Raw genomic sequence first — 26421 nt, 5'->3', positions numbered from 1 at the left:
CTGTTTTGACACTGATGATGGAGAGTAGAATGATGGGGCAGTTATTGACTGGTTTGAATTTGTCCAGCTTTTTATGTACAGGACATACTTGGACAATTTTCCATATTGGAGAAAGTGAGGACTGCAGATGCTGGAGATCAGAGCTGAAAATGTGTTGCTGGAAAAGCGCAGCAGGTCAGGCAGCATCCAAGGAGCAGGAGAATCGACGTTTCGGGCATTCCTGAAGAAGGGCTCATGTCCGAAACATCGATTCTCCTGCTCCTTGGATGCTGCCTGACCTGCTGCGCTTTTCCAGCAACACATTTTCAGCAATTTTCCATATTGTTGGGTAGATGCAAATGTTGTAACTGTATTGGAACAGCTCTGCTAGGAGAGCAGCAAGTCCTGGAGCAAAAGTCTTCAGCACTATTGCTGGAATGTTGCCAGAGTCCCTTTTCAGTGTCCAGTGACTTCAACCATTTCTTGACATCACATGGAGTGAATGGAATTGGCTGAAGGCTGATATCTGGAATTCTGAGCACCACACGGGAGGAGGCCGAGATGGATCATCTACTCAGAACCTCTGGCTTCAGTGAGATACTATTTTAAAACAGATTCTCATGTAGATGGAATGAAAGAAATGTATAGAAAGAGGGGTATTTATAAATACTTCAAAACACAAACAGGCTTGATGACTTTTAAACTTTCAAGCTTAAAGCCCATGACAGTGAATTCTCCAGTGTTGTGTCATAGGTGTGACCCTCAGGATATTTGTAATTACCTGTATTTACAAAACTTATTGTATGCTTAATTCTATGAAAGCCTATAAGTGCTTTTGAACTTCATTATCCTATAAAATAATTTACAAGTAACAACAGTTCCTTATAATCTCTTTCACTGAACAACTAGGCAACTCTCCTAATTTTTTAAAAGCATTTCCATCTATGTCAATATTTAATGTCCTACACTATAATAAACTCTATAATTTTAGTATCTCCCTGTAATTTACATGAAAATTTATTCCTCTACAACTTTCCCACTAGTTGGCAGCTTTTTACATTACATCAACTAATTTAAATACCAGCTGTTTTGTTCCTTAGTTCTTTACATATTTATTTTTTTTAAAAAAGGGTCTGTCCTCAAATGCTCCCAAAACAAAACAAAAATCAACCCGCACCTGGCCAAACAAATATTCCATCTCCCATATAGGTTATTCTCTGGAGTATGTTGAAAACATTCCTACACCATAGCAGGCTTCTATCTCAAAAATCACAATCGACAAGGAGATTCAACATCAGAGCAGATACAGCGGCTCAGCCTTCTACAAATCGTGTAATGAGTTTTTGACAACAAAGACTTCTGAAAGTAAACCAAAGACCAGTTATACAGAGCAGTTATCACCACCACACTCCTGTACCATAGTGAGCCCTGGATTGGATACACAAGTTCCATCAGCAATGCCTCTGCCACCTCCTGTGGATCCAATGGAAGGACAGAACAAACTCTGGTGTTCTTCTTGAAGTCAGCTCCAAAAGTACACAGGCTAAAGCATCAGTGGATTGGACACTGCATCTGGATAGCTGAAAAGGGTCTCCCCTGCCAGGTTCTGTTTTTTTCAACCCGCAGGGAGCAGCATTCAACAAGACGACAAAACACAACACAGACACGGTGCAGTTCTCCGTGAAGCAGTCACATTGACGCTAACAACTTGATGCTGATCTTCCAGAATGGCAAATGATTTGTCGATCAACTTGCATTGGGCTTCGGGTCACAGTATCTTAAATGATGAGGTTGTGTGGCAACAGAGATGCGAAAGAAAATCCTGCACTCTGGATCCTGTTACCTGCTATGACATCCTGCCCTATGTGACCAAAGATATCTGGTTTGGGAATCAGTCTGGTCAGTCGCATGAAGGTACACAGTAGAATCGAGTGACCCTGGGTAAAATTCATCCTCATACAGGAGAGAGGACCAACAAGGTAACTCTACATCAAATTTTGTTTGATAATACTTCCTTGACATTTTAAATGTGTTAGGTAAATGCAGGTTGTTGCAAATCTGAAATAATATCAAATGCTGACAAACCCACAGCTTAACTCTAAGCAAATATCCCTTGTCAGAACAGTTCTCACAAAGGGTTTACTTCTGTGGATTTAAGCTGTCATTCTGTAGAGATTTATAAAATGTTAGAAAAATGGGTGGGTTCTATATTTCATTTGAAAACAACTTTTAGCTGTCCTGAGAAATGACTACATACTTACATATGAACCCTGGGATTGCCCTTAATACTCATCTGTCATTATAGTAATACTCAGCCTGTCATTATATTAATACATAATTGCAATATTCTCATAACCCAGGAGAAAATAAAGCAGAAAATGTAGTAAGAAGGTGTTTGCTGTTTAACCTGCAGAACTATTATTCCCCTCAAAATACACTTGGTTTGATACTTCGTAAAAAAAAAGTTAGTAACCAGATGCTTTACAGGAGGACTACGTATGGTTAAGCCATTTTATCTTCAAATTGTACCACTCTTCAGAAAATACGCAAGCATGAAAAAAAACCCAAGGAGAAATATTAAAAAGGAGGACAAACAATTTTGCAATGATCTAAAAACCAGCTTTTTATACAAATTTGGATTTGATAGTTTCACAATTTTCTCCTTGAACAGACTTTCCTGTTTTCATTTCAAGTGGAGGTGGGGAATAAAGAATGGAAATGATTATATTTTAGCATGTTAATACCTCGCCAGAAAATAGATCTACACTGTTAATCAGATTGTTCCTTTCTTGACTGCATTTTCTACAACAGTATATCCCGAGCAACTGTTCTCCCCTGGCATGATACTATGAACTATGGGAACAAAGATTCAACCCCATAATAGATCCTTCAACAGAGGCGCTACAGGAGAGGAAAAGAGTTAAACAATAGCTGTTCCAGCACTACTATTGTGCACCTTTTGGCAGCTTGTTTATCACTTGTTAATGGAAAACGTTTGGGAGCAGATCTGTGTAACCTATTCCCAGGCCATGAGTGAATTAAAGGGATCGGAAGAGGGAAATCACTAGGTGTAATATTTTTGTTTTTACAAAACTTTGCTTCACAAGAAAGACAAGTTGACTAAATTATATCTGTTCAACTCCATTTTGCTAGTACAAATCAAGTACTAGATAAGCTTGATTGGCAGGTTGGTGTGACCCACAGCTGACCCCATGAGGGCAAGACAAGCAGACCATAAAGGCATCTTTCTCAAGGTTCCCAGTTTACTGACAGAGATATATTACTCAACAGTCAAAGGCTGACTAAACGAAAGATCAGCTAGTTTGGATCTTTTCCATTCTGCATTTGTCCTTGCACAAGTGGCACAATCATAAGTCTGGAGGGTTGCCTTTCAATCTTAGTGAAGGGGGAAAAAACACTGAAAGGTGCTGGATATCCCAACGTGAGAAAAATACATGCAATTTCCTTCTCTGTTTAAAATGATACAAGAAGAAAAACACGCAGTTCACAAATTAAAAAAAAAATATCAGCACACAAGGCCACCTTTCTTTTTCCAGCTCCTGCAGTGGCTCAACAAAATTTTACCTATAGTTGCTTACCCAGTTTCACACTTCTGCCTATGTACACCTTGTAAATTAAATTTAAGCAAAATCAAGGCAGGTATGGAACCACTAGTTTATTAAATAAAAACATCCACTTACATGTACAGGAATTAGAAACAGGAATAGACCATTCCACTTCTCCAGCCTGATTCATCGTGCTTAAAAAGAACATGGCTGACCTGATTGTAAACTCAACTGACACTTCCACATACTTCCAAGAACTTCCACCTCTTTTCTTGGCTGTTCAGTATTCCTTAAATGGTTTGTCACAGTTTACTCCACATAGAGTCATAAGATGTACAGCATGGAAACAGACCCTTCGGTCCAACCCATCCATGCCGACCAGATATCCCAACCCAATCTAGTCGCATCGGCCAGCACCCGGCCCATATCCCTCCAAACCCTTCCTATTCATATACCCATCCAAATGCTTTTTAAATGTTGTAATTGTACCAGCCTCCACCACTTCCTCTGGCAGCTCATTCCATACACGTACCGCTCTCTGTGTCAAAAAGTTGTCCCTTAGGTCTCTTTTATATCTTTCCCCTCTCACCCTAAACCTATGTACTTTAGTTCTGGACTCCCTGCCCCAGGGAAAAGACTTTGTCTATTTATCCTATCCATGCCCCTCATAATTTTGTAAACCTCTATGAGGTCACCCGTCAGCCTCCGACGCTCCAGGGAAAACAGACCCAGCCTGTTCAGCCTCTCCCTGTAGCTCAAATCCTCCAACCCTGGCAACATCCTTGAAAATATTTTCTGAACCCTTTCAAGTTTCACAAAATCTTTCCGATAGGAAAGAGACCAGAATTGCATGCAATATTCCAATTGGCCTAACCAATGTCTTGTACAGTCAAAACATGACCTCCCAACTCCTGTACTCAATACTCTGACCAATAAAGGAAAGCATGCCAAACGCCTTCTTCACTATCCTATCTGCCTGCGATTCCACTTTCAAGGAGCTATGAATTTGCACGCCAAGGTCTCTTTGTTCAGCAACACTCCCAAGGATCTTACCATTAAGTGTATAAGTCCTGCTAAGATTTGCTTTCCCAAAATGCAGCACTTCGCATTTATCTGAATTAAACTCGAAAATCAGACAAAGACAGAAGACCAAATAAAATCTAAAACTGGCACATTTGCAGTCTGTGGAGCTACATAAAATGGAGGAAGGAAATATCTTTCCCAGAGTTACAATCTCCTTTCTACAACGTAGGGAAGCAAAAAGGGTCACCCATGGGACTGAACTGATACTCTGGCTATTCACTGGAAGCCAGTTGCTTAGCATTACTGGAAGAACCTCAGAACAGCTTGCTAGTGAGCCGTTCTCAATAGACAATGGAGCATTTTTTGCTTTGAAAGTAATCTAGTTCTAAATACCTTACAGTGTCAAATGTTTCTAGTAAACGGAGACAACAGCACAATAATATGAGCTCAGCATGCCACTGAATCTACTATTTTTAGCAGCATTGCAGCAAATCACAGACCATGTATAAAATTACAACAATAAGAGCTTGTATAACCTTCACTGCCTACAGCAATACTAAAATTCAAAGTTATTTAACATTATAAACTGCATTTTAGCACATCTATACATGGTTTACACAATCACAGATGGCAACAATCTTAAAAATACCCCTGAAATGCAATAGCGTACACTCAGGCAAAATGTGCATCTCTTTTCTTTTTGTTCCAAGAAAGATCCATAATGCATATGTTACAGCAGTGGGAGGCATTCATAGAGGCGTTTCAAGGAGATCATGATAACTATGCTCTCACAAAGTAAAAAGGTGGGTTGGCCAAAACTAGAGCTCCTTGGATGTGTAGGATCATATAGGGTAATACAAGACTGAAAAAGAAAGCTTACATCAGACAACAAGAACAAAATACTGCAGAAAATTGAGAGAAGTATCAAATGCAAGGGCAAAATCAAAAGCTACAGCAGAAAAGCAAACAAAGGGTACAAAAGACTATCAGCACAAGAAATCAAGGAGAACCCAAAGTTGTTTTACAACCACAGTGGCTCAGTGGTTAGCACGGCTGCCTCAGCACCAGGGACTAGTTTCGATTCCAGCCTCAGACGACTGTCTGTGTGGAGTTTGCACATTCTCCCTGTGTCTGTATGGGTTTCCTCTGGGTGCTCTGGTTTCCTTCCATAGTCAAAGATGTGCAGGTCAGGTGGATTGGCCATGCTAAATTGCCCATTGTGTTACATGCATTAGTCAGAGGGAAATGGGTCTGGGTGGGTTACTCTTCGGAGGGTCGGTGTGGACTTGTTGGGCCCACGGGTCTGTTTCCACACTGTAGGGAATTTAATCTAATCTCTTTAATCTAAAAACCACACAAAGAGTACCATTTATAACAGATCAAAAAGGTAGCCTACGCAGTGACACAGAAGATATTTAAGTGATTATGAATAACTATACGGTGTCTATCTTACTAAAGAGAATGATTCAGATACTGTAGTTAAAGAGGATCATAAGTCCATAAGATTGTGAAACATTGAATGTGATAGACATACGTAAAGAGGAAGAGTTAAGGTGATTCGCACCACGAACACCATAAATCATAAACGGCCATAAGTGATGGACACAGACTGTTTAAAGAAGTCAACAACAAAATTTAAAAAGAAAAATCAGTAGATGCTCCAACCATCAACTTCCAATTGTCACTGGGTTAACGTGTGGTTAAAAATTGTCGGGCAACCTAAATAATTACAGATCAATCTCTCCAATCTCAGTTGTGGGCAAATCATTGGAATTAATTCAGAGACAGGCCAAATTGCCACTTAGAAAGGCACAGAGCATTCAAGGAGAGTCAGCATGGATTTATTAAGAAAAGACTTCTGAGTGACTTGATTTAATTTTTTGAGGGGTTAACAAAGAGGACTGATAGGGAGAGTTGTTAATGTGGTCTACATGAATAACAAAGGGTGATGGTTAATAAGCATCAATCAATGCAATTTAAAGATTATTTCCAATGAGGTTCCACATAGGACCTTCCACAATGAGGTTGAACATAGAGCAGTACAGCACAGTACAGGCCCTTCGGCCCTCGATGTTGTGCCGACCTTTTATCCCACTCTAAGATTAATCTACATACCCTTCATTTTACTATCATCTGTGTGCATATCCAAGAGTCACTTAAATGTCCCTAATGTCTTTACTATCAGTGCTGGCAATGCATTCCACACACCCACCACTCTGTGTAAAGAACCCACCTCTGACATCTCCCCTAAACCTTCCTCCAAACGCATAACATTATGCCCCCTCGTGATAGCCATTTCCACCTGGGAAAAAGTCTCTGGCTATCCACTCTGTCTATACCTCTATCAAGTCATCTGTCATCCTTCTACATTGCAATGAGAAAACCCTAGCTTTCTTCATAAGACATGCCCTTCAGTCCAGCAGCATCCTGGTAAATCTCCTCTGCACCTCTCTAAGCTCCCACATTCTGTCTATAATGAGGCGACCAGTACAGGATAATGTGGGGATCTTACCAGAGCTCTCGAACTACAGCATAATGTCATGGCTCTTAAATTCAATCCCCCTCTGAAACAAAGCCAACACAACATACACTTTCTTAACAACCTTATCAACTTGGGTGGCAACTGTGAGGGATCTATGAACAATGACCCTGAGATTCCTCTGTTCCTCCACACTGCCAAAGATCCTGCCGTTAACCCTGTATTCTGTATTCAAATTCAACCTTCCAACATGAATCACTACACACTTGAACAGGTTGAACCCCATCTGCCTCTTCTCAGCCCAGCTTTGCATCCCATTGCAACCTACAGCAGCCCTCCACACTATTCACAACTCCACCAACCTTCATGTCATCAAACGTACTAACCCAACCCTCCACTACCTCATCCAAGACATTTATAAAAATCACAAAGAGCAGAGGTCCCAGAACAGATCTCTGCTGAAGAAAACTGGTCGCCAAGCTCCGGGCTGAATACTTTCCATCTACTATCACCATCTGTATTCTATGGATCAGCTAACTTTCTATCCAGACAGCTGGTTTTCCTGTATCCCATGCCTCCTCACTTTCTGAATGAGCCTACCATGAGGAACCTTATCAAACGCCTTGCTGAAATCCAAATACACCACAACCACTGCTCTACCTTCAACAATGTGTTTTGTTCCATCCTCAAAGAATTCAATAAGGTTTGTGAGGCATAACCTGCCCTTCACAAAGCCATGCTGACTATCTCTTATCAAACTATGCTTTTCCAAATAATCATAAATCCTGTTTGTCAGAATCCTCTCCAATAATTTGCCAACCACCGACATAAGACTGACTAGTCTGCAATTCCCAGGGTTATCCCTATTCCCTTTTTTTGAAGAAGGGAATAACATTTGCCACCTCCAATCATTTGGTTCTACTCCAATGGACAGTGAGGACACAAAGCTCATTACAAAAAGGCACAACAATCCTTTCCCTTACTTCCTGTAAACCTTGGGTATAGCTTGTCTGGCTCAGGGGACTTACCTATCTTCACGTTTTTCAAATTTTCCAGCACAACCTCCTTTTAACATCAACCTGTTTGAGCAAATCAGCTGTTTCACGCTGCCCTCACAAACAAGGCCCCTCTCAGTCGCGAATACTGAAGCAAAGTATTCGTTAACGACCTCCCCTACTTCCTCCGACTCCAGGCATAAGTTCTCTCCACTATCCCTGATCGGCCCTACCCTCACTCTGGCCATACTCTTTGTTCCTCACATAAGTGTAGAATGCCTTGGAGTTTTCCTTAATCCTACCTGCCAATGCTTTCTCATGCCCCCTTCTAGCTCTAAGTCCATTTTTCAGTTCCTTCCTGACTACCTTGTAACGCTCTAGAGCCTGTCTGATCCTTGCTTCCTCAACCTTCAAAGCTTCCTTCTTCCTCTTGACTATATGTTCCATATCCAAGGTTCCTTCCCCTACCATCCCTTCTTTGCCTCAGTGGACAAACCTATCCAACATTATCAGCAAGTGGTGTGTTATGAATTTCCTTGAGAACATCTGTCCCCAATTTAGACTCTACAGTTCCTGTCTAACAGCATTATAATTCCTCCTCCCCCAATTAAATACTTTCTCATACCATCTGTTCCTATCCCTCTCCATGACTATAGCAAAGGTCAGGGAGTTGTGATCACTATCACCAAAATGCTCTTCCACCAAGAGATCTGACACCTGACTTGCTTTGTTGCCAAGCATCAAATCCAATATGACCTCCCCTCTAATTGGCCTATCTAGATATTGAGTTAGGAATCCTTCGTGGACAAAACTGATGAAATCTGCTCCATCCAAACTACTTGCACTAAGGAGGTTCCAATCAATATTAGGGATGTTGAAGTCATCCATGACAACTACCCTGTTTCTTCTGCACCTTTCCAAAATCTGCATCCCAATCTGCTCCTCCATGTCTTTGTTGCTGTTGAGGGGTCTATAGAAAACTCCCACTAAATTTCCTGTTTCTGACTTCCATCCATACTGACTCAGTTGACAAACCCTCCTCGAGAAACTACCTTTCTGCAGCTGTGCCACTCCCCCACCTCTTTTACCTCCCTCCCTATTCCTTTTGAAGCATCTGAACCCCAGAACATACAACAATCATTCCTGTCCATGATATTCGAATCTCCATAATGGCCACAACATCATCGCTCCAAATACTGATGCATGCTCTAAGTTAATCACCTTTATTCCTGACACTTGTTGCGTTAAAATAGTTGATCCCTTGTTACTAATATATTTAACTTAAAATGTACGAGGCGTGATTACAATGTATGGGGGGTGGGGAGGAGGAGGAAGACACAAAAATTGGCTGCATTGTTGATAGTCTAGGGGAAAGTGAGGACTGCAGATGCTGAAGATCAGAGCTAAAAATGTGTTGCTGGAAAAGTGCAGTAGGTCAGGCAGCATCCAAGGAGCAGGAGAACCGACGTTTCGGGCATAAGCCCTTCTTCAGGAGCCCTTCTCCCTGAAGAAGGGCTCATGCCCGAAACGTCAATTCTCCTGCTCCTTGGATGCTGCCTGACCTGCTGCGCTTTTCCAGCAACATATTTTCTGCATTGTTGATAGTGAAGAGGAAAGCTGTAGAACAATATTAATAGATTCATGAGGTGAGCAGAAAAGTAGCGAATGGAATTCAGCCCAGAGAAGCATGAGGTGATGCTTTTGGAGAGCTCAAAAGGACAAAGGAATACAGAATAAATGGTAGGATTCTGAGAAGTTTAGAGGAAGGCGAGGGATATTGGATGCGCACAGATCCCTGAAGGAAGTAGTACAGGTTGATAATGGAGTTAAAAAAGGTATACTTTCCTTTATTACAAATGAGGTTATGCTGGAGTTACATCAAACTTTAATTAGGCTATGACTTGTGCACTGCACTGTTCTGGTCACTTCAGTTTAGAAAGGATGTAACTGAACTACAGTAATGTAAGGAGGTGGGGCTAGAGGACTGGAAAATTATTAATGTTATATTCTTGTTCAAAATAATGTCATAAAGCTAAACACAGCAAGTACAGAGCAGTCAGTTTAACTTTAATAGTGCAGAAAATTCTACATACAACTATTTCGAACATGATTAATAGTCCAATGGAAACATACAGGTTAATTCAGAACAGCCAACATGGCATTGTTAAGGGGGAGAAAAAAATTTGGCTCTGACTAGCTTGGGAGCTTTCTTTGATGAGATAAGAGAGGATTGAGGAGGGCAAGGCTCTTAATATAAATGTACATGGATTTTCAAAAAGATATTCAATACAGTGTCACACAACAGTCCGATGAGAAGATAATAGGTCATGGAATATAAGAAACAATATAACGTTGATTGAGTGATAGTAAACAGAAAATAATGGTTGATGATATCTTTTTGGAATAGCAGAATGTTTTTAGTGGTATTCTCCAGGGGTCATTATTGGTACCTTTGCACTTCATGATTTACATAAATGGTCTACATATGCAGGGGAAATTTCAAAGTCTTGGACAGTACAAAATTTAGAGTATTATAAACTGTAAGAAGCATCCTTTAGAATTTCAAAAGAACATAGATAAGTTGGTGGAGTGAGCGGATGGGTGGCAGATGAAAATCAATGTGAACAAGTGTAAACTGATAGATATTGATACAAAAACATGGACTGACAGCAAAACAATTAAGGGCACTGTTTTAAAAGATATACAGGAGCTGTACATGTTCTTAATTCATTAAAGATGGCAGGAGAGGTAGGGAGAGCAGTTACTAAAGCAGTATTCTAGGCTTCATAAAAAGGGGCATTGAATACAGGAGCAGAAAGGTTATTTGAACTTGTATTAATACACTGCTCAGACCTCAGCTGGAGTATTATGCACATTTCTGGGCATCAGACTTTAGGAACAATGTGAACTCATAGGAGATAGTGTTGAAGATCTTACTGAAAATGGTCCCAGGAATGAGAACTCTCAGAAATGAAGATGCAGAAGGTTAAGAGGCGAGCCACTTGAAGTTTGTGAAATTATTAGGGGTGTGGACAGAATAGATACAGAGAATATCCCAGCTCCTAAGAGGATCAGAGTGCACTTTAAAATAAATTGTAAAAAAAAGAATGTAAGGTGAGGTAAAAGTTTTGTCTTACAGCAAGTGTTGATTCTGGAATGCACGAGAGCAGATTTGAGGCATTTAAGAGGGCATTGGATGGTTCAAATAGAAACAACATATAGGATTATGCAGAAAAAGCAAGAGGTTGGTACCAAGTCAGAAGGCTATAAAAAGCTACTGCAGGCACAATGGGTTGACTTGCCTCTTTCAGCACAATTAACAATTCTGTCATCTTTCCAAATTGTTGTATACATGCTTCTATTCAGCTTTGTTTTAACCTTTTCCTTTAATGTAATAAATTTGTGCTTTTCTATGAAGAAAACATTGACATCCTCATGTGATTGTTCAGTTACTAACCACCACGGTAACCAAATTGCAAGAATAAAACATATGATCTGTCAAGTAAGGTTTCACTTTAGGATCTGACTTGTCCAGCATTACCATTAGCTGGGATCATTATAAATCCAGAAGGAAACTCACAAACACAAGCTCCTTTTTTCCCCATTCCAAGTTGCCTTTGAGAAGATGGTGATAAGTTACCTTCTTGAACTGCTGCGGTCCATGTACTGTAGATATAGACACACAGTGCCATTAGGGAGCGAGTTCTTGGTGACAGTGAAGGAATGGTGATATATTTCCAAGTCAGAATGGTGAGTGGCTTGGACGGGAACTTGCAAGTGGTCCTCCCATGTGTTTGCTACCTTTGTCCTTTGAAATGGAAGTGGTTATGGGTTTGGAATAATCTTAAGATACTCAAAGCTCAGTTTCCACTTTGAAGGTTCTTGCTCACATGGCATGGTTTCATTTTGGCATATGTCTGCGTTCACTCAAAGATATCTTCTTTAGTTAATGGCTATTCCTGAGATCCTTAAGCAAAGTGCTCACAAAGCTCACTCAATCTTTGACTTGTCTTCCCTGAACTCATGAAGTCAACAGTCTTGTAAGGATGTCTCCCTCTCTTGACATCTTAAAGCCTTTCTTCAAAGCTTTCATGTTACGAGCGTCTAAGTCACTCAAGACTCCTTTTCTTTTACACAGTCTGTTTTTGAGACTTCTACCTGCACCGTAAATGTTACAGGCCCTTTTTCTCCAAACAAGTTTATCTTGAAAACTACAACAATTGCTTACCTTCTGGAGGTTTGTCTCTCTTTCTAAACGTAAACCTAGAACAGTATAAAGGCAGTGAGAGTATATTTACGAGGGAAATCAGGAGGGCAAATATGGGACATGAGACAGCTTTGGGTTAAGAAGAATGCAAAGGGATTTTATAAATATATGAAGGACAAAAGGGTAACTAGGGAGAGAGTTGGGCCCCTCAAAGATCAGCAAGGCAGCCTATGTATGGAACCATAGGATATTTCGCATCAGTGTTCACTGTGGAGAAGGACATGGAAAATACAGAATGTGGGGAAATACATGGTGACATCTTGAAAAATGTCCATATTACAGAGGTGGTGGTGCTGAATGCCTTAAATTTCATAAAGGTGGATAAATCCCCAGGCCCTGATCAGGTGTACCCTTGAACTCTGTGGGAAGCTAGGTTTAGTTTGAGAGGGGAAAGATTTAAAAGGGAACTAAGGGACAACTTTTTCACACAAAGGGTGGTGCGTGTATGGAATGAGCTGCCAGAGGAAGTGGTGGAAGCTGGTACATTACAACATTTAAAAGGCACCTGAATGGGTATATGGACAGGAAGGATTTAGAGGAATATGGGCCAAGTACTGGCAAATGGGACTAGATTAATTTAGGATATCTGGTCGGTATGGACAAATTGGACTGAAGGGTCTGTTTCTGTACATTTCTATCTTCCAAAAAGTCACCTGCCTTGCTTTTTTAAAAAATCCTCTTTAATCCTTGTTTTTTAAAACAATGAATGATTCACACCAAGGGATTTTTGAAAAGACTTCATTTAAGACCATAAGACCATAAGACATAGGAGTGGAAGTAAGGCCATTCGGCCCATCGAGTCCACTCCGCCATTCAATCATGGCTGATGCGCATTTCAGCTCCACTTGCCAGCGTTCTCCCCGTAGCCCTTAATTCCTCTAGACAACAAGAACCTATCAATCTCGGCCTTGAAGACATTTAGCGTCCCGGCTTCCACTGCACTCCGTGGCAATGAATTCCACAGGCCCACCACTCTCTGGCTGAAGAAATGTCTCCGCATTTCCGTTCTGAAATGACCCCCTCTAATTCTAAGGCTGTGTCCACGGGTCCTAGTCTCCTCGCCTAACAGAAACAATTTTCTAGCATCCACCTTTTCAAAGCCATGTATTATTTTGTACGTCTCTATTAGATCTCCCCTTAATCTTCTAAACTCCAACGAATACAACCCCAGTATCCTCAGCCGTTCCTCATATGCTAGACCTGTCATTCCAGGGATCATCCGTGTGAATCTCCGCTGGACACGTTCCAGTGCCAGTATGTCCTTCCTGAGGTGTGGGGACCAAAACTGGACACAGTACTCCAAATGGGGCCTAACCAGAGCTTTATAAAGTCTTAGTAGTACATCTCTGCTTTTATATTCCAACCCTCTTGAGATAAGAGACAACATTGCATTCGCTTTCTTAATCACAGACTCAACCTGCATGTTTACCTTTAGAGAATCCTCGACTAGCACTCCCAGATCCCTTTGTGCTTTGGCTTTATTAAGTTTCTCACCATTTAGAAAGTAGTCCATTCCTATATTCTTTTTGCCAAAGTGCAAGACCTCGCACTTGCTCACGTTAAATTCCATCAGCCATTTCCTGGACCACTCTCCCAACCTGTCTAGATCCTTCTGTAGTCTCCCCACTTCCTCAGTACTACCTGCCTGTCTACCTAACTTTGTATCATCGGCAAACTTCGCTAGAATGCCCCCGGTTCCCTCATCCAAATCATTAATATATAATGCGAACAGCTGTGGCCCCAGCACCGAACCCTGCGGGACACCGCTCGTCACCGGCTGCCATTCTGAAAAAGAACCTTTTATCCCAACTCTCTGCCTTCTGTTAGATAGCCAATCCTCAATCCATCCCAGCAGCTCACCTCGAACACCATGGGCCCTCACCTTGCTCAGCAGTCTCCCGTGTGGCACCTTATCAAAGGCCTTTTGAAAGTCCAGATAGACCACATCCACTGGGTTCCCCTGGTCTAACCTACTTGTTACCTCTTCAAAAAATTCCAACAGGTTTGTCAGGCATGACCTCCCTTTACTAAATCCATGTTGACTTGTTCTAATCAGACTCTGCTCTTCCAAGAATTTAGAAACCTCATCCTTAATGATGGATTCTAGAATTTTACCAACAACCGAGGTTAAGCTGATTGGCCTATAATTTTCCATCTTTTGCCTTGATCCTTTCTTGAACAAGGGGGTTACTACAGCCATCTTCCAATCGTCCGGGACCTTTCCTGACTCCAGTGACTCTTGAAAGATCTCAACCAATGCCTCTGCTATTTCCTCAGCAACCTCTCTCAGAACTCTAGGGTGTATCCCATCGGGGCCAGGAGATTTATCAATTTTAAGACTTTTTAACTTTTCTAGCACTATCTCTTTCGTAATGGCAACCATACTCAACTCAGCCCGGTGACACCCTTTAATTTTTGGGATATTACTCCTGTCTTCCACTGTGAAAACTGACGCAAAGTACTTGTTAAGTTCTCCTGCTATTTCCTTATCTCCCATCACTAGGCTCCCTGCATCAGTTTGAAGTGGCCCAATGTCTACTTTTGCCTGTCGTTTGTTTCTTATGTACTGAAAGAAACTTTTACTATTATTTCTAATATTACTGGCTAGCCTACCTTCATATTTGATCCTCTCATTTCTTATTACACTCTTTGTTATCCTCTGTTTGCTTTTGTATCCTTCCCAATCTTCTGATTTCCCACTGTTCTTAGCCACAAATGCATGCAAACAAATTCTAGATAACCGAACCACTCAGAAATCAAAATCTAAAATGCAATGAAAATAGTGTTTTCTATTTTCTTAAAATGCATAATATAGGACTACAACTACAATCTGTAATCTCATGGACGCCAGTCTTTAACCAAATCTACTCACTCATTGTAACATCACAAAATAGTTGGGGACACTGCATAGTGTAATGGCCATGGGCTGTGACAACAGTCAGGTACTAGTTCGAAAGCTTGCAGTCCAGAACAAACTGTACCCCTAGCCAAGATGTTCCTATACAACTACAACACTGGCATATAGCTGAAAACTACTCAAGTATATCCTGTGCACATAAATTAAGTCAAATTCAACTCGGTCCATTACTATTCTATTAGTCTACACTCCATCATCATCATCAAAATGACAGAAGAGGCAGTCAGCAGTAAATTCATGCAGAATTTGCAAAGGAATAACCTGCTCAGTTTTGGTTCTACCAGGGTCACTTACCTCCTGGCCTCGTTACAGTCTTCATTCAAATCAGGGACTAATAAGGTTGAATACCAGAGATCAGGTGAGGGTAACAGCCTTGAAATTAACACTATATTTGGCCGAGAGCAGCACCAAGATTCCCTGGCATTCACTGGGAATCAGGGATTAAACTCTCTGTTGGTTGAAGTCATGCCTAGCTCAAAAGAGAGATGGACGTGATTATTGGAGGTCAATCATCTCATGTCCCTGGACATCTCTGCAGGAGTTCCTCAGGGGAGTGTCCCAGAACCAACTATCTTTAACTGCTTCTTTCAAACTCATAAGGCAAGGACGTTCAATCATGATTGCACAATGTTCAGCATCATTCTCAACTCCTCGGGTATTGAAGACAACTTCACACGCAGCAAGACCTCAACAACATCCAGGCTTCAGCCGATAAGTGGCAAGTAACATCCACACCACTGATTTGCCAAGAAATGGCTGTATTTAACAAGAGAGAAGTAACAAACATCCTCTGATATTCAATGGCATTTCCATCATTGCTGCTCTCGGCCAAATATAGTGTTAATTTCAAGGCTGTTACCCTCACCTGACTTCTGGTATTCAACCCAATTGGTCCCTGGTTTGAATGAAGACTGTAACGAGGCCGAGAGGTAAGTGACCCTCGTAGAACTAAAACTGAGCAGGTTATTCCTTTGCAAATTCTGCATGAATTTACTGCTGACAGCCTCTTCTGTCATTTTGATGATGATGGAGTGTAGACTAATATCAACATTGACCAGAAACAGAACTGGACTAACCATATGAGTACTATGGTTACAAAAGCAAGTTAGAGACTGGGAATTCTGCAGCAATTAACTTACCTCTTGTTTCCCCAATGCCTGTCCACTATCTGTAAAGTACAAGACAGGAGTGTGATGGAATACTCCCCAATTGCCTGGATGACTGGACCTCCATCAACACCCAAGAAGTTCGACACTATCCAGGTAAAAGCAGCATGTTTGATTGGTGCCTCATCCATGACCTTCGACATTCACCTCCTCTACCACAGTGGCAGCAGTTTGTACCATCTACAAGATACACTGCTTAATTTCACCAAGACTCCTTCGACAGTGACAAAACTATAATCAGATCACCTAGAAGGGATGAGCAGCAGATTCACAGGAACTTCCTTGCAAGCCACATTCCAGCTGGACTTGGAAATACACTATCATTCCCTCAGTGTCACTGGGTCAAAACCCTGGAACTCATTTCCTAACAACATTGTGGTTTTATTTGCAGCACGTGGACTGCAGCAATTCAAGAAGGCAACTCTGCACCACCTTCTTGAGGACAATTAGGGATGGGCAATAAATGCTGGTCCAGCAGTAACACCAACATCCCATTAACACAGGGGAAAAAGAAAAATCAAATTTTGCTATGCATGGTTCTGTAGTACCTAAATTTGCCAAAAGTAATAACACGAACTTTCATCATAATACAGACCAAGCGGTCAAAAATAAAATAGGTTAGGTGAAACATTTTGTGTTTCACCTTCTGTGCCATAATTTTTTTCGAAATATTCCAATTATTCGATGAGGGGGAAATGTACAGCAATGTGGGGGTTGGGGGTGCAGGTGAGCAGCAGTATGCAAGTTAAATGGCCCCTTCTGTACTGCAATAATTCTAAGATTACAAACAACAGGAATATACAAAATGTATATGGTGTGAAGCTAAATTCAATCACAGGATAAACCCAAAGATGTTGACTGAACTTTGTGATGAGGGTGTAATTTTTTGTGCACATTTCATCCTTTGCTTCTTTCAATTTAACATGTGGAAAAGAGAAACTTTAACTGCATTAACAACTTGACAAATAGCTCTATAAATTTAAATTATGTCAAACAGAGTGAGACCTGCCAACATTATCTTTCTGGCAGAAGCATCTGCTATGAATAATACAGAGATCAGCTGCTTTTCTCACAAGGATTAATTGCATCGCGCTATGCCAAACTCAGTGTGGAAGAAAATAAATTATTCTTTAAAGGTAGGAAAATTGTTGCAGTCAATCTTTACAAAGACCCAAATGCTAAATGCACAGAATGAATTATCAAACAGGCAAGGTCCCAGAAAGTTGCTATCAAGAATAAAAACTAACTTTAATCAGTATCTTCCCTGGCTATACAGGCTGTACAGCACTTTATTACCGAGTAGATCTCTTAATACAATTGTGCCAGAGTGAAACACTTCTCCTGTTACAGAATCTTAACTGTGAAATAGATGCTAGTCTTTTTTTATTAAAAAGAAACCTGATCTGCAGTAGCTATTGATTGCACTGCAAACAGCTTATTAAAATGAATCCAACTAGTAGCAAGTAGTTTTTCATTTATGTAAGATGTTCATTCCCCTGTAATTGTGCATCTTTTATATTAATTCATTCACAGAATGTGACAGTCACAAGTCAACAATTAGTGCCCGACCCCTTCAGGAAGGCTTAAGAGTCAGTCACATTGATGTGGGTCTGGAGACATATGTAAGCTAAACTGAGCAAGGATGAGGGATTTCCTTCCTGAAAGGATATCAGGACATTACTTTTTAACAATAATTGACAATGGTTACATGGTTGCTACTAAGTCAGCTTTTTATTCCAGATTTTCATTGAATTCCCATTTGCCAAGGTGGATTGAAACTTGTGTCCATGGAAGATTGGCCTGAGGTTCTAGTTTGCTAGTCCAGTGAAAATTTACTATGCCACCACTTTCCTTTACATGTAATATTTTATGTGTATTTAAAGGTTAAAAAGCTACATACCAGCAAATGCAGGGATGGTTACTGACTGACCATAGTTTACTCTTGTGATAGCAGTGACTACTTCATCAACGAAGCGCTGGGAGATTCCTAGTTCCTGCAGAGTCTCTGCCACAGGTCGCCGTGTCATGTTAATGAAACGATCCCCACCCAATGACTGCAGCATGTCTTCCAATGTACTGAAGGAATAGCCATGGGCCTGATACTTGTAGATCCTACCATATAATGACAAGATAGGGTTAAACATTTCTTTTACTCACCATTTCTCCTTTTTCACTTCGAGAAAATTGTTGCCTATTGATTGCCAAGCATTAAAAAGGAACTAATGTACAAGCACGTGAAGAAATATCACAACGTTTCTTTTATCAGCTGCCAAGAGATGCCCAGTGTTTTAAAAATTGCATTCACAATAATTATTTCAGTAGACACTAGTAACTTGCTAGCCAATACCACATAGAATGAAGCCCTTTTTGTATCACATTCTAAAACTGCTCAACCCTGCTAGTAACTAGCAACTCAATCTGTCTGCTTAATAACAATGATCTTTTCACTGCGGCATCAAAGAAGATAACCCAACATTTGTTGTCCTCAGGACGTGCATGGGTATGGAGGAAGTTAGGTGGAGGAAGGAAGGGAAAGTAGTCTCAGTGAGACACCGTGTTTGCTTTTTCTACTATATCTCCTTGTTTATACAAGGAGACATGCTGTTAATTCAAAATCACAACTTTACAGGTTTGATTTTGGGCAACAAATCTTTCCTTCAACAATCTATGAAGTACCCAGCATTCAATTAGCACCACGTTCAGAACACTGGCAACAACCCATAAGTGCGGAATTTAATGAGGTGTTGGATTCATCTCTCAACTGTAGCAAAAGGCAACAGAATCAATGGGCTGGTGTGAACTGTGCTTTAAGACTTGATGCAAAAAGGCATTACAAATCTCAAACATATTCAGGAATTAATCTTTTTCATTGTAGAAGTGACAGACAGAAATTTCACAGGATGACAAATTTTATAGTTCTACTGTGATCAGAACCATTTTGGAATTCTGTACTGTTCCCACTAACCTGGCTCAACCTGCTACAGGAGGGGGTTAGGAGTCACATCTGCAAGTCGCCTCTTTCTATGCAACGCAAGACTCCTGGACTGACCATGGTAGCAGGCCGACTTGTAATGGGGGAAGGAGCAATCAGCATAGTCTAAGCTGCCCCCTTCCAAAACAAACTCAGCAAAACCTTTTTGTCAAACTGTTTTGGATCCTTCTGCCCACGCTGGACCTCAGATGAATGTTACTCTCTTTTGAAACATATACATCAGATGAGACCAGGTGTGCCAGTGCTGATGGTACGAGAGATTTCAATAATGGACCTAACAGCCAACTTCCTTTACAACCTATGGAACCCCAATTCTGATCCCTCTTTATGTAGATTGCCTTGTCGAGTCAGGTTGGGACTCCTTCAACACAAGGCTAAACAGAAAACATTCCCAGGAGGCTGGGATTTAACATATTTGGGACCGACTGCCGTCAAACATACCATGGGCATTCACCAGAACAACTGTGGACTTTTGGAACGAATATATTTTGCTTACAAAAGTCCTGCTTTGGTTCATTATACCTTAGCACCAAAAAGCAACAGAATGGAAGTTAAAAATAAAAAATACAAAAGCCTCGATTCCTGATGGTAAATGGGCTATTCAAAGTTTTGCTGAAATATTACAGCAAGAGATTGAGAAGTATGAACTGGTCTAAGTTAGCTGATCTTAGTGACAGCAGCGAGGAGAGCATTAGATAATTAACTTTAGACAGACTTTAACAGACTAATAAAATGAACCATTGGTTGCACTGACTGACGGAGTTTGTGCTTCCCAGCAATCAAACAGGTCAACGTTTGCTATAGACCCCAAGGCTGCTGACAAATATTTGTAGATGTACAAGGAAACAGAATAGATTCCAAAACAGAAACATTTGACAGTAGATTCCACATTGATCTGAAACAACATTCTGTTACAGTAATAGAATGGTCACATTCTTGCACGGAGAATATTTTCTGTAATTGATGTGGGTGCCAGCCTTTGCTGTGGTGGAACTTCCAGTGGCTTCAAAAGGTTGTTGCTTCAAGGCCCATTCCAGAGATTTGGCATATCATCTCAGCTAGACTTCAGTGCTACATTGCCTGCACTGCCATAAATTAGCTAGGACATTTAACATACATCCTCTGACATGGATGCAAAAATGTTCCAAAGCACGATTACATGAGCAGGGGAGCAAATACGGTGTGCTCACCAACATTTAGCTTTCGACCAACACCTAAAACAGATGATAGCGATATTCATTTCACTGCTGTTTATAGGACATTGCAGTAAATCAATTGCCTGCTGAGTTCCTTACTTTAAAACAATCTCTACATTTCAAAAATACTTGGCTGTTGGGAGGGCATGAAACAGGAACTCTATGAAAATGTGACTTCCTTTTTCAGTTTTACAGAAAAATGGAAGGAGCAGATCATATTTCAGTGTGTCCATTAACTGATGATTTGAGTTCTAAGCAACAATATATGAATTACATAATATGCTATACCTCATGAACTTCTCCACTATCTCTTCCACCCACATTTGCAGACGTAGTAAACTAAAGCCATATCGCCACCACATTTTAAACAGATCCTGGAGGTACCAATCAGTTTCTTCGAATACAAACTCTTCCCCATTGAATAGTGCCACTTTCTCTGGAACATTTTTTCTATGCTTCAGCCCTGGTAGACAGAGAGACAGGCAAAAGTAAGAAACAAATTGATACAATAATAAACAATAAACTTATTGAATAAGCAGTGTCTAAAATTCATGAATGCGTTTTATGATAAAAAGGTTTAGACAGTGAATAGCTGAATGATTCTGAGTAAATAGTCTTAGGTTTAATTTGTGAGGATGGTCGCAAAGGTTTCTGGTTATATTTTGGTGAACGCTGTCAGGAATCTAATTAAGGTGAGACCAAGCCTGGGTGAAAACAAGCATTTCTAGTTTTGATGCAACGTCAATTGAAAATGCAAATCTGTCTCTCTTTCCACATAACCTGCTTGCTATACTCTCTCTTCCTTAACCCTTTGCTTTCTTAGATTAAAAAACTCAAACTTTTCTGCCTTGTTTACTCTACCTCAAGACTACATGTCAACACAGCTACCAGCTGGTCTCATTGTGAAAGCATGGTTGAGTTCCAAAAATGAGCAGTAGTGGACTCAGCTCAGCAGGAACCCGTTCATGGTGCAAGCTTTTCTATTATTATCCTTATATATAATGTGAGTGTTACTGACAAGGTCAAATATTCATTGCCTGACCCTAACTGCCCTAGAATTAATTGACCCGTGCAGAGGGCATTTAAGAGTGCAGAGCACTCCAGTATCTACAGTCCTTCTTTTACCTATTTAAGAGTGCAGGATTAGTAGGCAGACTAACATTGTATCATTAAATTAATTCAGGTACAATCATACAATCAATATATTCATCGATTAATCTGACTAATCTGCATATCTTTGGACTATGGGATGAGGCCTGAGCACCTGGAGGAAACCCATGCAGACATGGGGAGAATGTGCAAATGCCACACAAATAGTTGCCAGAGGCTGGAATTCAACCTGGGTCCCTGGCACTGTGAGGTAGCTGTGCTAACCACTGGGCTACTGTGCTGCCATTGGACAAAGAAATGTACCATGGGATTATGAACAGAGTGAAGAGCCTAACATTATTAGATTCCCTACAGTGTGGAAACAGGCCCTTTGGCCCAACAAGTCCACACTGACCCTCCGAACAGCAACCCACTCAGACCCATTCCCCTATACCTAACACCACGGGCAATTCACCTGACCTGCACATCTTTGGACTGTGGGAGGAAACCGGAGCACCCAGTGGAAACCCACACAGACACGGGGAGATTGTGCAAACTGCACACAGACAGTCGCCCGAGGTGGGAATTGCACCCGGGTCCCTGGCATTGTGAGGCAGCAGTGCTAACCACTGTGCCACCCATTTCATGAAGACCATGAAATATTCAGACTTACAGCTGCAAAGCTGAGAGATGTTTGTTTATTTTCAGATTTAGACTTCCAAGGTTGAAAAAGACAGAGATAATACACTTCCCAGCTGGTTAGCCCTTAGCAAGGAACATTCACAACCAACATTTTGTCTAAGCTGTGCAGCTGTGTACACATGCAGCAACTCCATGATTCCATATACCAACTTTGGAAGTCTGTGCAGCCAGAAAGACAATTTTAATGGATCACTGGTGACCAGACCTAGGCTGTTGCATTGGTGTATTTTAAAGAGCTTAGCAATTAACTAAAGGTAATCTTTGTATTAAAGTTAAATATCTAACAATACATTTGTTTGGGGAAGGAAACTGCTGTCCTTACCTAGTCTGGCCTTTATGTGGCTCCAGACCCACAGCAATATGGTTGACACTTAACTGCCTGCTGAGCAATTAAGGATGGACAATAAGTGCTGGCCTAGTTAGCAACACCCATATCCTGTGAAGGAATAAAAGAAAATACCGTAGAGGACGAATTCCTGAAGTGTATGGGGGATGATTTTATGGAACAATATGTTGAGGAACCAACTAGAGAACAAAATATCCTGGAGTCTGGAAGAACACAGCAAGCCAGGCAGCATCAGGAGTTGGAGAAGTCAACATTTCGGGTATTAACCCTTCTTCAGGACTAGATGTGGGGGTTGGGGGAGCTACAGATAAAGGGGGTTGGGGAGAGTAGCAGAATGGTGGGTTAGGAATAGGTGAACACAGGTAGTGTATATGACCAGGTTGGTCAATGGGAAGCTTGAATCTGGTTGGTAGCTGGAAAGAAGGGTCAGTAGGTGGAATGGGAGGAGGCAGGGCAGAGAGGAGAGAGCTGGGGAATGGGATGGGAGGTTATTTGAAATTGGAGAACTAAATGTTAAGTCCTCTGGGCTAAAGGCTGCCTAGCAGACAGTGAGGTGCTGCTCCTCCAATTTGCAGTCTGATTCATTGCAGCAAAAGAGGAGGCCAAGGATGGACATGTCAAAAAAGGAATAGGAGGGTGAATTAAAATGGGCAGTGACCAGGGGGTTGGCCGTTTGTGGCGTGGCAAAGATGCTTGGTGAAACAGAAACCTACTCTAAGTTGGAGGAGATGCAGGTGAACCTCTGTCTCACCTGGAAGACTGTTTGGGGCCCTGGATGGAGGTGAGAGAAGTGTTGCACATTTTTTGCCTCCGGGCAAGTGTTAAATCTTCAGCCAGTGCTCCCAATGTGGTCTTCTCTACATTGATGAGATCCAACATACTACTGCATCCAATGCTCCTGATGTGTTCTTTACTACATCAGTGAGACCCAACGTAAAGTAGGTGGCTGTTTTGCCAAGCATCTTTCCAGGCCCGAAATGGCCAGCCTGACCTCCTGGTCACCACCCATTTCAATTCCCCCTCCAACATGTCCATCCTCAGCCTCCTCAAGTGCCGCTGTCAATCAGAGAGCAAATTAGAGGAACAACATCTCATCTTCCACCTGGGCAGCCTACAGCCCAGAGGACATAACATTGATTCCTCGAATTACAAATAACCTCACCTCCTCCCTTTCATTCAACCTACCAAACAGATTCATCCCCCCCATTGACCAACCAGGTCCTACCTGTGTTCACCTATCACTATCTCATTATTCTGCTACTCTCTCCACCCCCTGCATTATGTGTAGCTCCCCTTATCCCCAGGTCTAGTCCTGAAAGAGGGTTATACCCAAAACGTTGATTTCTCCACCTCCTGGTGCTGCCTGGCTTGTTATGTTCTTCCAACCTCCTGTTTATCTATTTTGGATTCTCGCATCTCCAGTTTTTGTGTTCTAACCAAGATATCCCAGGCTGTCATGTGTCAGAGAAAGGAAGATTGGCAATTTAGCAGCGTATGGAGAGAGTGAGCATAATTTGATGAAATTCTTCACTAATATGGAGAATGGTAAAGTTGGTTCTTAGAGTAGGGTCCTGAATCTAAATAAAGGAATCTACATGTATCAACATGAGCTGACTATAACAATTGGGGAACATTATGTAAGAGAACGATGGTGGATAGGCAATGCAAATATTTACAGCCTGTGGATGAACTGCAGCAAGTGTTCATTCTTGGCCATAAAAATAAAATGGGATAAGTGGCCCAACCAAGGAATTGTCACATAAATTGGCCAAAAAAGCAGCAGACCTGAGGATTGGGAACGGTTTAGGTTTTAACAAAGAAGGACGAAGAGATTGATTCAGAGTAAAATGACTAAAATCTTTTATTAATATTTGAAGAGAAAACGATTTAAAGAGAAAACAAAATTGGAACTCTTTCAGTTAATAAATTATGAAATGGAACAAAGAGACAGCAGACCAATTAAATATACATTTTGATTCCATCCTTGCAAAGCAAGTCACGGATACTGTCCCGACAACGTTCGGCAACATAGGCTGTCGTGAGAAGGAGGAACTGAAGGAATTGAGTATTACTAAGGAAATAGTACTGGAGAAATTGATGAGATTAAAGTTTAGTAAATCCCCAGGGTCTGCTAATCTACATCTACTTAAGGAATTGGCCCTTGAAATAACGGATGCATTGGTGATCATCTTTCAGGCGGAGTCAGTATGAATTTTTGACAGAGAAATCATGCTTGATAAATCTATCAGAATTTTTCCAGGAGGTAATAAGTAGAGTTGATAAGGGGAGCCAGTGGATGTGGTTTACTTTGACTTTCAGAAAGCTTTTGATAAGGTCCCATGCAAGAGATTAATTAGCATATAAACTTTAAAGTGCCTGGGATTGGGGATTGTGTACTGATATAAATGTAGAACTAGTTGGCAGATAGGAAACAAAGAGTGGGAATAAACAGGTCTTTTTCTAAGTGGCAGACAGTGACTACAGGGATACCACAAAAATCAGTTTTGGGACTCCAGCTTTTACCTTATATATATTAATGATTTAGATAAGGGAACTAAATCCACTATTTCCAATCTCCAAGTTTGCAGACAATACAAAACTGGGTGGGAGGTCTGCTGTGAGGAGGACAAAGATGCTTCAGTGCAATTTGAATAAGTTGATTGAATGGGGAAATGCATGGTAGATGACATATAATGCGGATAAGTTTGAAGTTGTCCATTTTTATAGCAAAAACATGAAGGCAGATTATCATCTGAATGCTGATAGATCGGGAAAGGGTAGTGCAACAACCCCTGATTGCCCTCATACACCAGTCATTGAAAATAAGCATGCAGGCGCAGCAGGCAGTGAAGATGACAAATGGCATGTTCACCTTCATTGTGAGAGGATTCGAGTACAGAAGCTGAAATGTCTTGCCACAATTGTACAAGGACTTGGTGAGACCACAACAAGTACTGTGATCGCTTCACCTGAGGAAGGATATTCTGGCTATGGATGGAGTGCAACGCAGGTTTACAAGACTGACTTCTACGATGGCAGGGCTGACATACGAAGAGAGACTGGCTCAGTTCGGATTATATTAATTGAAGTTTAAGAATGAGAAAGGAGTTCATAGAAACTTATAAAATTCTAACAGAACTAGACACTGTAAAAACAGGAAGATTGCTTCTGATGACTGGGAAGTCCAGAACCAGAGGTACGATTTAAGGATGATGTGGTAGGCTATTTACAACTGAGATCAGGAGAAATGTCTTCACCCAGAGATTGGTTTTCTTGTGGACTGTCCCTTCACAGAAAGTGGTGTGGCAAGCAGGCCATTGGGCCCATCGAGTCCACACCAACCCTCTAAACAAATTTCCACCAGGCCCACACTCTTGAATGTTTTCAAGAAGGAGTTTGATATAATTCTAGGGCTAAAGGGGTCAAAATCCTGTTAGAATTTTATAAGTTTCTATGAACTCCCTTCTCATTCTTAAACTTCAATTAATATAACTGAACTGAGCCAGTCTCTCTTCATATGTCAGCCCTGCCATCGTAGAAGTCAGTCTTTTAAACCTGCGTTGCACTCCATCCATAGCCAGCATATCCTTCCTCAGGTGAAGAGATCACAGTACTTGTTGTGGTCTCACCAAGGCCTTGTACAATTGAGTCAGATTACCATATCGAATGGCAAAGGAAGCTTGAAAGGCCAAATGGCAAAGTCC

At 41.2% G+C, this 26421-nt stretch overlaps 1 protein-coding gene across 2 annotated transcripts in view; it reads right to left on the bottom strand.

Annotated features, from left to right (window-relative positions):
* The window catches only part of LOC140492151 (prenylcysteine oxidase 1-like), a 49334-nt gene that overhangs the window by 20522 nt on the left and 2391 nt on the right, over positions 1-26421 (bottom strand). For both annotated transcript variants that reach the window (XM_072590979.1, XM_072590980.1), the window contains exons 3-4: positions 20869-21043; positions 18293-18504 (exon numbers count right to left, since the gene is read on the bottom strand). In XM_072590979.1, coding sequence (XP_072447080.1) covers positions 18293-18504; positions 20869-21043 — 387 coding nt within the window. The remainder of the gene's footprint in view (positions 1-18292; positions 18505-20868; positions 21044-26421) is intronic.

The sequence above is a fragment of the Chiloscyllium punctatum genome, chromosome 20 (genome assembly GCF_047496795.1).
Source record: "Chiloscyllium punctatum isolate Juve2018m chromosome 20, sChiPun1.3, whole genome shotgun sequence".
Taxonomy (NCBI): Eukaryota; Metazoa; Chordata; class Chondrichthyes; order Orectolobiformes; family Hemiscylliidae; genus Chiloscyllium; species Chiloscyllium punctatum.
The sequence above is the reverse complement of the archived record's forward strand: the minus strand, read 5'-3'. Positions and strand labels throughout refer to the sequence as shown.